Source organism: Schistocerca serialis, chromosome 7 (genome assembly GCF_023864345.2).
Source record: "Schistocerca serialis cubense isolate TAMUIC-IGC-003099 chromosome 7, iqSchSeri2.2, whole genome shotgun sequence".
Classification (NCBI taxonomy): domain Eukaryota; kingdom Metazoa; phylum Arthropoda; class Insecta; order Orthoptera; family Acrididae; genus Schistocerca; species Schistocerca serialis.
The window spans coordinates 527,071,650-527,084,628 of record NC_064644.1 but is presented as its reverse complement, the minus strand read 5'-3'; the positions used below and the strand labels follow the sequence as shown (position 1 = coordinate 527,084,628).

Below are 12,979 nucleotides of genomic sequence, written 5' to 3'. Positions count from 1 at the left end.
ACTGAAACATCATGTTTGATGCTGAAGTTTTACAGCATACACAGCGAAAATGTACAAAGCGTTACATTTGCAGTTACGTGTAAAGTTTGTTGGAAGTCGCTAAGTGATCTAATTCTCAGATTCTGGGTGAGTAAAATGTGGGTAATCCGGGCGCCGTGAGTTTCATTGCTTTGAGACATGTACACAGTGTCTAACTTCAGTGCTGGACGTATAGTGTTAAACCTTTAACGTAAGAATATAGCTGCCGATGAGTAGATAACGACAGCATTTAAATTTTAAAGTCGGTCGATAATTGTACGAAACATTGAAAGTAAAAATTTTGTTGGCCCTGGAAGCCATTACGAGGGGCGTTTGAAAAGTCCGTGCAAAGTCCGAGAGATGGCACCACCAGCGCGTATCGAGGTCATGTTTAGATAGTAGTATCTTTGGAAAGAAGACACACCAAGTTTCAGCCATATTTGTCTATTTCTTTGTGTTTGGATTTCGTGTGAATCAAGTAAGTCGAGTGATTGCCAAGAAATATACGAAAAATCATTTCGTGTAGTGATAAACATTACTTTATGAAATTCAAAACACATCAGGAGACTAAACAGAAGCTTGATCAACATTACGGTGACGCTGCACCTTCGATTAGAACAGTTGATAAGTCGTTTCAAAATTTTTGGAGTGGCCATATGGACACAAGTGATGCTGAACATTCTGGAAGCCCTGTGGAGGTTACGACTCCAGAAATCATTGATAAAATCAATGATATGGTGATGGATGACAGAAGACTTAACGTGCGTGAGATTGCTAGTCCTGTGGGCATCTCGAATGAATGGGTACATGATATTTTGCATAAACATTTGGAAATGAGAAAGCTATCCGCAAGATGGGTTCCGCAATTGCTCACGCTTGACCAAAAACGCAATTGTGTGAAGTGTTACAAGCATGGCTTGCAGCTGTTCAGGAAGAATCCGCAGGACTTCAAGCATCGTTTCGTCACTGTTGATGAAAAACGGATACATTTACTGCTGAGACCAAGTAAGAATCTAAACAATGAGTTACCAAGACAGAAACTGCACCAGAAACGGCGAAGACCATTCCTTCGGCCAGAAAGGTTATGGCGACTGTCTTTTGGGATTCGTAAGGGAGAATCCTCATCGACTATCTGGAAAAGAGTAAAACTATTACATGTGAATATTATTCATCGTTATTGGACCGTTTGAAAAACGAGCTGCAAGAAAAACGCCGGCGATTAGACCGCAAAAAAGGTCCTTTTCCATCACGACAATGCACTAGCACAAACTTCAGCAGTTGTGGTCCAAAATTAATGGAAATTGGATTCCAATTTTTTCACATCCTCCCTATTCTCCAGTCTTGGCTCCCTCGGACTACCACTTGTTCCCCAATTTGAAGAAATGGCTGACAGGACAAAGATTTTATTCGAACGAGGAGGTGAATGCAGCAACTAATAGCTATTTTGCAGACTTATTCGGAAGGGATCATCAAATTAGAACAGTGTTGGACGAAGTGTATAAGTCTAAAAGGAGACTATGTCGAAAACTAAAAAAGGTTTACCCCAAACACGTAAGTAGTTTTTATTTTTGCACGAACTTTTCAAACGCTCCTCGTAGATAGGCAACCCGCGGTGGAAACTTGGTGACCGTTCTAGACGTTCAGACATTTAACAGCGTCTAGCGTGATAAAGGGCGCTGATGTGTCGCTACTCTTAACAGCGTCACCAGCGGCGTGTGACGTGTGAGTGTGGCGCGCTCTCTGCAGGAACTTCCGTCTGTGCCGCAGGCCCAGCGTCTCGTCGGCCTCGTCGCAGGTGAACGCCAGCGCCAGCGCCGACGACAGTGACAGCGGCTTCCACGGCTACCGCGTGGGGGCGGCGCCGGGGGCAGGTGTGCGCTCCAAGTCGCCCTCCGCCGCGGCCGCCGCCGCCCGCTCCAAGTCCCCCGCCGCCCCCGTGACGTCACGCATCCCGTCTCCGCTGCCGGCGCTCACCGCCGCCAACGCCGCGGCTGCCGCCGCCGCAGCCGCCGCCGCCGCAGCCGCCTCCGCATCCGCCGCCGCGCCCGCCCCCTCGGCGGCGGCCGGTCCGCAGGCGGCCGTCCTGACAGTGCCGCCGCCTCCACTGTACGCCAACGCCCCGCCCAAACCACGCCGCGTCTCCCCGGAGCCTGCCAGCCTGCACCACCACCACCATCACCATCACCACCACCAACACCAGCAGCACACGCCGCACCACCACCAGCACCATCCCCACCAGCAGTCTCCGCATAAGCCGGAAGAGGTAAGCTCTTCCCATTTTTGTATTGTTCTGCTGTCTATTCCTTTCAAAAACTGGATAGGCGAAATAAAACTAGCATGGAAACTTTTCGTGCACCTTGAGGTAGGTAATTCAACTTACATCATCCATACCCATCAAAAACAATGTATGCTGGGTTGCCCGTCTTTAGGCTCATGAAGTATTTTCCTGGGCAGTTTTATTTTTCCATTCTGTAGTCGAGAACTTATACCGTTCAACGAAATTAAAGGATCACTTTTTCGAAATTCCGACACAGTTTCAGATTTGGCCCAAAGGTGCATACAACCTTCCTTTGTAATGATATAAAAGTGTGGCGCCTTGCGACGTCTTTCTCTGGCTCGACAGTGCTTCGATCACCAAGGTGCCGACACTTGCAAGAAAGGGGCAACTCTCAAAAGCTCGTATGAGCTGTAAGGTGGGTTAATTATGTCACACAGACATCAAATTTCACCACAATTCTTCCCAACGCCACCGTGATGGGAAGGTCGCCACACCCCTTCTTCCCCACATTTACCTATTTTCTGGACGGCTCTGCGATGGAGGTCAGAACCCCAACACCCAGCGTTGAAATCACGCAGTTTTCTTCCCGATAACACTTTTCAGTCACACCGCTAATCGGAATAGACACGAAAAGGCCTCAAGGAATTAGATTAGGAAATGAGACACTTAAAGTAGTAAAGGAGTTTTGCTATTTGAGGAGCAAAATAGCTGATGATGGTCGAAGTAGAGAGGATATAAAATGTAGACTGGCAATGGCAAGGAAAGCGTTTCTGAAGAAGAGAAATTTGTTAACATCGAGTATAGATTTAAGTGCCAGGAAGTCGTTTCTCAAAGTATTTGTATGAAGTGTAGCCATGTATGGAAGTGAAACATGGACGATAAATAGTTTGGACAAGAAGAGAATAGAAGCTTTCGAAATGTGGTGCTATAGAAGAATGCTGAAGATTAGATGGGTAGATCACATAACTAATGAGGAATATATTGAATAGAATTGGGGAGAAGAGGAGTTTGTGGCACAACTTGACAAGAAGAAGGGACCGGTTGGTAGGACATGTTCTGAGGCATCAAGGGATTACAAATTTAGCATTGGAGCGCAGCGTGGACGGTAAACATCATAGAGGGAGACCAAGAGATGAATAAACTAAGCAGATTCAGAAGGATGTAGGTTGCAGTAAGTACTGGGAGATGAAGAAGCTTGCACAGGTTAGAGTAGCATGGAGAGCTGCACCAAACCAATATCAGGACTGAAGACCACAACAACAACAACAACAACAACAAGGCCTCAGGGTGTGACATAAAGAGCGTCAATGAAACCACTCCTTCCTTTGAGGCTTTCATTTACACACATTTCGCGGTCTAAAGCTACAGTGTGAAGTGTCCTCTGTGCGATGTGCAACGGAGCGATGTTCTTCATTACCTCTGATATCGCTAACACCCTTCGATCGATTCAACACTTCTCTAGTAATACAGTGGAGCTGCAACCCCACAGAACGTCATCTGACCCCTTTGGAGTGTATCTCGGCCGCAATTTGTGCTACGGTTTACAGGATGGAACAGTTAGCGACCGTTCGAGACCATTCGACGAAGCCGGTCGGGGTGGCCGTGCGGTTCTAGGCGCTACAGTCTGGAACCGCGTGACCGCTACGGTCGCAGGTTCGAATCCTGTCTCGGGCATGGATGTGTGTGATGTCCCTAGGTTAGTTAGGTTTAAGTAGTTCTAAGTTCTAGGGGACTGATGACCTTAGAAGTTAAGTCCCATAGTGCTCAGAGTCATTTGAATCATTCGACGAAGTCTGAACGGGAAATCCAGCAAACCCCACATAGCGTGTGTCGAAGAGGTTGCCTAACTCTGAGCGCTAGAGCAGCCGTGAGGCTAAATTTGTGCCGAAGTTTGTGACCGGTACATTTGTAACGTGCTCAACAACGGTTCCCCCCCGAGAGTGGGGACGGGGGGGGGGGGGGGGGTCTTAGAGTGGGGGGAAAAGCAGAAATGCGCGTTGCTGCTTCGAACCGCGTTTAGATTTCGTCGAATGGTCCTGAACGGCCCCCAGTGGTTCCACTCTATATGCCAGAGCAAAAATTACGGTCACAGTACACACCAAAGGGACCAGACCACGTATAATGTGGTTGAAGCCGCACAATGACCTTGGAAGTAGTGCTGAAACAACGAGGCCCATGGGGTGTCAGCAGAGTCTAAGTCGTACAGTACGTCTTCCTGCTGCTCATTGCACTGCGAACTGTCGTGTTCGACCGCGAAATATTTGGGAATTAATGCCCCAAGGGAAGAGGCGGTTTCTTTGCCGCTCTTTAAGTCATCCCACGAGGCTTTTTCGTGTCGGTTCTAACTGGTGGTGTGTCTAATTTGTCCTTCTCGGCCACCCATAAGAAAGCCGCCGGATATCAACGCTCGGTGTTGCGTTTCTGACCTCCATCGCAGAGGCGCTAAAAGAGTCTATGAAACGTAGGTAAGAGTAGGTTTGACGACTTTCCCGTCGTGGGACATGTCCACGTTGGCGGCAGATTTGTGGCAAGGTTCAGTGCTAATGAGACATCATTAATCCACCTTACAGCTTACATGAACTTGTTTCTTATGTGTCGATACCTTGGTGTTTGAAGCATCACCGAGCCAGATGGTTACGTCCCAGGGCTCACGCTTTTGCACCACTAAAGAGGAAAGTTGTAGGGACCTTCGAGCCAGATTTCAAAGTTATGTTTGGGAAGGGAGACAGTTGCGAAGTTTCTAAAAGTGATTCATTAATTTTGCTGCACAGTGTAATTTCAGCAGTACATTAAATTTTCTTTAGGATCATGAGTCTTCTGACAGCCTTTATGTGGCTTGTCGTGACTTTCCCTCTTGTAGCAATCTCTTCATTTCCGAGAACCAATAATGAATTATTTGTTGGATATATTGCACTCTTTATTTTCACTTTCAGTTTTTACTCTCTATAGCAGTCTGCTGTACCGTGTAGAGGATTCGCTGATGTCTTAACACGTGTCCTATCATCCTGTCCCTTCTTCTTGTCTGTGTTTTCCACATATTTCCTTCCGCACCTATTGTGCGGAGAACCTCCTAATTCCTTACCTTATCAGTCCACTTAGTTTTCAACATTCTTCTACGGCACCACATCTCAAACGCTTCGAATTTCATCTTTTCGTATTTCCCCACTTCCAAACAATGCTGTGCAACTGACGTACATTTTCAGAAATTTGCTCCTTAAATTAAGGTCTATGTTTGATACTAGTAGACTTTTCTTCGAAAGGAATGCCCTTTATCACTGTGCCAGTCTACTTGCTACGTTCACCTGCTTCGTCCGTCATACGAGGCCTGTCTAAATAGTATACGACCTGTGGCCACAAAAAATACACTCCTGGAAATGGAAAAAAGAACACATTGACACCGGTGTGTCAGACCCACCATACTTGCTCCGGACACTGCGAGAGGGCGGTACAAGCAATGATCACACGCACGGCACAGCGGACACACCAGGAACCGCGGTGTTGGCCGTCGAATGGCGCTAGCTGCGCAGCATTTGTGCACCGCCGCCGTCAGTGTCAGCCAGTTTGCCGTGGCATACGGAGCTCCATCGCAGTCTTTAACACTGGTAGCATGCCGCGACAGCGTGGACGTGAACCGTATGTGCAGTTGACGGACTTTGAGCGAGGGCGTATAGTGGGCATGCGGGAGGCCGGGTGGACGTACCGCCGAATTGCTCAACACGTGGGGCGTGAGGTCTCCACAGTACATCGATGTTGTCGCCAGTGGTCGGCGAAAGGTGCACGTGCCCGTCGACCTGGGACCGGACCGCAGCGACGCACGGACGCACGCCAAGACCGTAGGATCCTACGCAGTGCCGTAGGGGACCACACCGCCACTTCCCAGCAAATTAGGGACACTGTTGCTCCTGGGGTATCGGCGAGGACCATTCGCAACCGTCTCCATGAAGCTGGGCTACGGTCCCGCACACCGTTAGGCCGTCTTCCGCTCACGCCCCAACATCGTGCAGCCCGCCTCCAGTGGTGTCGCGACAGGCGTGAATGGAGGGACGAATGGAGACATGTCGTCTTCAGCGATGAGAGTCGCTTCTGCCTTGGTGCCAATGATGGTCGTATGCGTGTTTGGCGCCGTGCAGGTGAGCGCCACAATCAGGACTGCATACGACCGAGGCACACAGGGCCAACACCCGGCATCATGGTGTGGGGAGCGATCTCCTACACTGGCCGTACACCACTGGTGATCGTCGAGGGGACACTGAATAGTGCACGGTACATCCAAACCGTCATCGAACCCATCGTTCTACCATTCCTAGACCGGCAAGGGAACTTGCTGTTCCAACAGGACAATGCACGTCCGCATGTATCTCGTGCCACCCAACGTGCTCTAGAAGGTGTAAGTCAACTACCCTGGCCAGCAAGATCTCCGGATCTGTCCCCCATTGAGCATGTTTGGGACTGGATGAAGCGTCGTCTCACGCGGTCTGCACGTCCAGCACGAACGCTGGTCCAACTGAGGCACCAGGTGGAAATGGCATGGCAAGCCGTTCCACAGGACTACATCCAGCATCTCTACGATCGTCTCCATGGGAGAATAGCAGCCTGCATTGCTGCGAAAGGTGGATATACACTGTGCTAGTGCCGACATTGTGCATGCTCTGTTGCCTGTGTCTATGTGCCTGTGGTTCTGTCAGTGTGATCATGTGATGTATCTGACCCCAGGAATGTGTCAATAAAGTTTCCCCTTCCTGGGACAATGAATTCACGGTGTTCTTATTTCAATTTCCAGGAGTGTATTTCCAATACCTGGCGGGGTTGAGACCCTAATCTCCTCCAAAGTAGGCCCCTTGTGCTTGCACACACTTAGCCCACCGATCCTTCCACTGCTGGAAGTCTTCTTTTGGAATGGTGTTCAGCTCCGTCATCGTGTTCCGCATTATCTCTTGTCTACTCTCAAAACGGGATCCTTTCAGTGGCGTCTTCAATTTTGTAGACTACCAGAAGTCGCAAGGAGCCATGTCTGGAGAGTAGGGAATTTGGCGAACGGATGTAATTCCACGTTTGGCCAAGAAATTTAGGATCAAGTGGGATGAATGTGCGAGGACGTTGTCGTGATGCAGTTCCCAGTTTTTTTGCCGTCCACATGTCTGGTTTTTTGCGCCGAACTGCGTCACGGAGTCGCCGGAGAACATCTTGATACTATTCCTTTGTCACTGTTTGTCCTTCCGGTGCCTATTGGTGATGCACAATTCCACGGATATCAAAGAAGAGAGTCAGCATCACCTTGATTTTGCTTCGTACCTGCCGCACTTTGTTCGGCCTTGGAGATTCGGGATGCTTCAATTGCGACGACTGTCTTTTTGTTTCTGGGTGTACCCGTACACTCATGACTGATCTCCAGTTATCACAGTGTTCAGAAAACCAGGATCAGTGATGGTGGTGTCCAGAAGGTCCTGTGCAACGTCGAAACGGAGATATTTTTGTTCCGGAGACAACAACTTGGCACGAATTTAGCAGCCACTCGGTGCATGTTCAAATCGTCTTGCGAAATTGCATGTGCAGACTCTTTACTCGCTCGAACCTCTCGGGAAATCTCCCGCACGGTCAAACGACCATCTGCCATCGCCAAATTTTGCACCCTCTCAACAACAGCTGCACTCCGAGCAGTTTGGGGCCTGCCAGAACGCCGGTCACTCTCCGCTAATGTGCGGACATTTTTGAATGGGTTGAACCACTCCTTACTTCGTGTTACACCCATCGCATCTTCTCCAAACACCTGCTGAATCTTACGAATTGTTTCGCTGTGAGAATCACCAAGCTTTTGACAAAATTTGATGCAGTATCTTTGCTCAGCATGTTCAGTCAGCTTGAGAGAATCGATAATCCGACGAACACGTTGAGTAGCACCTCACTCAGCGACCGACAGGCAGCGACTGACGCGCTGGAAGGTTGGGACAAAATTCACGCATGAGCATAAAGGTCTCTTCCTTTACTGTGTGCAGTGGCACCGCGCTATCTTCCATTTTTCGCGGGAAAATCAAAGGTCGGATACTTTTTAGACAGACCTCGTACCTTATTTTGCTTCCGAAGTAGCAGAATTCCTTCACTTGGTCTACTTCAGGGTTCACAATTTTAAAGGTAAATTTCTCCCTTATCTCATTTCTACTACTCCTTATCACTTTCGCCTTTCTTTGGTTTACTCAGGATCCGTATGTAATTTTACGGGATGTATCAAAAAGAATCATCCAATTAAAAAATTATGTTATTTGAGATATGTGCGTTAACGACAAAAGAATCATCTAATTTTAAAAAACCATAACTATTATGTTATTTGAGATATGTGCGTGAACAACATACTGGTGGAAAGAACAAACTCTCGAGTTTTACATGGTTCCTGCTAGGTAACAGCAATGTCGAGGCCAACGAGAAATTTCTCGTTGGCCTCGCACCAATGTGCACCTACGTCAGTTCTCGTAAAAATGGTGTCGAGACAATAGAAAGCGTTTTGTGTTCTATGTTTTGCGCAGTGCGGGTCACTAATAACTGTTTAGCGTGACTTTCGTACTAGGTTTGGTGTGGATCCTCCTATAGCACAGAACATTAGACGATGGCATGAACAATTCTGAAAAACAGGTCGTTTGTGTAAAGGTAAATCGCCGGGCCGTCCCCGAGTGTCTGACACAGACGTCGAACTTATCCGCCATAGTTTCACAAAGAGTCCGCAGAAATCCGTTCGCTGTGCGGCTGGAGACTAATTCGAACGACTTCTTTTGCCAACAGCATCGAGCACAGCCACACTGGCATCTGCAAGTGCGGGAATCTTTAAATCAATGTATTGAACACCTGTAAAAAGGTGTGGAAAGAAACGTTTTGAATTTCTCGTCCATCAAAAAATAAAATTCATTGTTTATGTTTATTAGTTTCAGAAACATGTGGAAAAAACTTTTTGAATTTCCCGTTCATCAAAAAACAAAATTCATTGTTTATCATTAATTAAAACTTCCGCGCTGAATTGCCGTGGTCCATATATAAAACTTCTTCTTCTTCCTGACGTTTCGTTGCCTACTGCGGGCAACATCTTCCGAGGTGAGTCGGCGACTGGCTGCTAGGCGCTGGAGGTCCCGCTTATATAGAGCGCTTAGATGGCGCCACCACTCGTCACGTGCTTTCGACTTTAAAACTATCTCTGGCTAGTGCCATATCTCTCGATTACAGGTAATCGATTGTCACTTCGTTGGTGCAAAGTCGACCGCTATATCTTGTCTAGTTTTAATCATTCTTTCTTTTTTATTAATATTATTTCCTTGCTTGTAGATCTCTATAGCTTCTCTATACATGCGGGTATCATAATGTGAGGTCCTAGCTGTCACGTTTGTCTCACAAATTTTTGTTTCATGATCACCGTCTTTGAAAACGTGTTCCGCTACATCTGATTTGTCAATATGTCCCTATCTATAGTTCCTTTTGTGTTCCGTTAGGCAGGTATTAACACTCTTTTTAGTTGTTCCAATATAGACCATGCCACAGCTACACGGAATTTTATACACACCTGGGGTAGCTAAGGGGTGCCACACTAGCCAGAGATAGTTGTAAAGTCGAAAGCACGTGATGAGTGGTGGCGCCATCTAAGCGCTCCATATAAGTGGGACCACCAGCGCCTAGCAGCCAGTCGCCGACTCACCCCGGAAGATGTTACCCACAGTAGGCAACGAAACGTCAGGAAGGAGAAGAAGTTTTATATATGGACCACGGCAACTCAGCCTGGAAGTTTTAATTAATGAAGACGCTGGACGTGAAAACTTACATGTTATGATTCATTGTTGTGCCAGGTCGGTTGATTCTTTTTTATACACCCTGTATATTAGGTATTACGACGGTAATCAGATAAGCAATACACACATTTTCATAAATAATTTTAATTCAGTATGAATGTTTCTCACTGGAGCGGAGAAACTTGTCTTTCCAATTGAACTATCGAGGCTTCACCCACGATCCGCCGCCTAATTTCCAAATTTGACAAGAGCGATGCTCCACACCGTCTTGTACACTGAATGTTCCATGTAATCATTTTTTTTTCCTGTACCTTACAAAGTAATAACTAAAAGGAAAATTGACTTAGACAGGTTAACTTAAGAAACATTACTCTTTCTGTGCAGTTACGTAATTAGTTCGTTTAGTTATTTGTACAGATAGTTACAGCAATGAGTCACAATTTTTTAAATAAAACATTTTTTTCTGTCTGGCAGCTGATGTATTGAAACCAACTGCGAAAATATCAATTTACGAGGGCAGTTCAATAAGTAATGCAACACATTTTTTTTCTCGGCCAATTTTGGTTGAAAAAACCGGAAATTTCTTGTGGAATATTTTCAAACATTCCCGCTTCGTCTCGTATAGTTTCATTGACTTCCGACAGGTGGTAGCGCTGTACAGAGCTGTTAAAATGGCGTCTGTAACGGATGTGCGTTGCAAACAACGGGCAGTGATCGAGTTTCTTTTGGCGGAAAACCAGGGCATCTCAGATATTCATAGGCGCTTGCAGAATGTCTACGGTGATCTGGCAGTGGACAAAAGCACGGTGAGTCGTTGGGCAAAGCGTGTGTCATCATCGCCGCAAGGTCAAGCAAGACTGTCTGATCTCCCGCGTGCGGGCCGGCCGTGCACAGCTGTGAATCCTGCAATGGCGGAGCGTGCGAACACACTCGTTCGAGATGATCGACGGATCATCATCAAACAACTCAGTGCTCAACTTGACATCTCTGTTGGTAGTGCTGTCACAATTGTTCACCAGTTGGGATATTCAAAGGTTTGTTCCCGCTGGGTCCCTCGTTGTCTAACCGAACACCATAAAGAGCAAAGGAGAACCATCTGTGAGGAATTGCTTGCTCGTCATGTGGCTGAGGGTGACAATTTCTTGTCAAAGATTGTTACAGGCGATGAAACATGGGTTCATCACTTCGAACCTGAAACAAAACGGCAATCAATGGAGTGGCGCCACACCCACTCCCCTACCAAGAAAAAGTTTAAAGCCATACCCTCAGCCGGTAAAGTCATGGTTACAGTCTTCTGGGACGCTGAAGAGGCTATTCTGTTCGATGTCCTTCCCCATGGTCAAACGATCAACTCTGAAGTGTATTGTGTTACTCTTCAGAAATTGAAGAAACGACTTCAGCGTGTTCGTAGGCACAAAAATCTGAACGAACTTCTCCTTCTTCATGACAACGCAAGACCTCACACAAGTCTTCGCACCCGAGAGGAGCACACAAAACTTCAGTGGACTGTTCTTCCTCATGCACCCTACAGCCCCGATCTCGCACCGTCGGATTTCCATATGTTTGGCCCAATGAAGGACGCAATCCGTGGGAGGCACTACGCGGATGATGAAGAAGTTATTGATGCAGTACGACGTTGGCTCCGACATCGACCAGTGGAATGGTACCGTGCAGGCATACAGGCCCTCATTTCAAGGTGGCGTAAGGCCGTAGCATTGAATGGAGATTACGTTGAAAAATAGTGTTGTGTAGCTAAAAGATTGGGGAATAACCTGGTGTATTTCAATGCAGAATTAAACAACCCCTGTTTCAGAAAAAAAATGTGTTGCATTACTTGTTGAACTGCCCTCGTATATCGCATTTTGTCCATTTTAGTGAAGGAGCAGGAAACGTTCAGAATTTTAGTGGTGGATGCAACATGTTGTACGTTATTATTTGTGTTCAGACGGTAGCGGAATATGCACTAAAGTGAGGCATTCATACGAGTGCCCATTGTTCTTAGTGCACAACTCAGTGAGCGTTCTTAACGACCTGCAGGCGAGATGTAAAATTGCTGGTGTCATGGAGTAGCAAGCTCCCTTGATGCGGTGTTTGCAGTGATATCTCCACGCAAAGAAATCTACTGTCGTTAAGTTGGACAACAGCGTGGGTCATTTCTGAGGACCACGGAGGCCTAACCATTTTCCAGGAAAGTTGTTCTTCATTTCTTGCCCAACTTCAGACACAGAATGAGCTTAGTGACCAACGAGTCACATCACATACGCCTTTAATGTCTAGACTACACATTCAAGGAGAACATGTAAATTATAGACTTCTAATCAAATTGAGTGCCTGTGGAGTATCGCCTCAATTGTGCAATTGTGAGTTCCTGTTCGTAGTAAGTGGCTGAAAGACGTCGAGCAAAACAGAAGTGGGCCTTCCCTAAGGACGTGTTATAGGACCTAGCCTGTTTTCGATCTATATAAACAACGTAAGAGATAACCTGAGCAGCCTTCTTAGATTTTTTGCAGGTAATGCTGTCATTTACCACCTTATAAAGTCATCGGATGATCAAAGCCAATTGCTAAATGATTTACACAAGATATCTGTATGGTGCGAAAATTCGCAGTTGACTCTAATTAATGAGCAGTGTGAAGTCGTCCACATGAGTGTCAAAAGGTGATCACTAAATTTCGATTACACGATAAATCACACAAATCTAAAGACTGTAAACTGTACTAAATACTTAGGGACTGCAATCACGAATAACTTAAATTGAAACGATCACATAGACAATGTTGTGGGCAAAGCAAACCAAAGCCGGCGCTTATTGGCAGAATACTTATAAAGTGCAACAGGCCTACAAAAGAGACTGCTTACATCACGTTGGTCCGCCCTCTTCTGCATTATTGCTGTGCGTTGTGGAATCCGAATCACATGG

The 12,979-nt window shown here is 46.7% G+C and overlaps 1 protein-coding gene across 1 annotated transcript in view; it reads left to right on the top strand.

Annotated features, from left to right (window-relative positions):
- LOC126413205 (pleckstrin homology domain-containing family A member 7-like) overlaps positions 1-12,979 on the top strand; it is a 224,192-nt gene that overhangs the window by 176,396 nt on the left and 34,817 nt on the right. Inside the window, exon 3 of the mRNA XM_050083102.1 lies at positions 1,786-1,927. Within this exon, the coding sequence (XP_049939059.1) occupies positions 1,786-1,927 (142 nt within the window). The remainder of the gene's footprint in view (positions 1-1,785; positions 1,928-12,979) is intronic.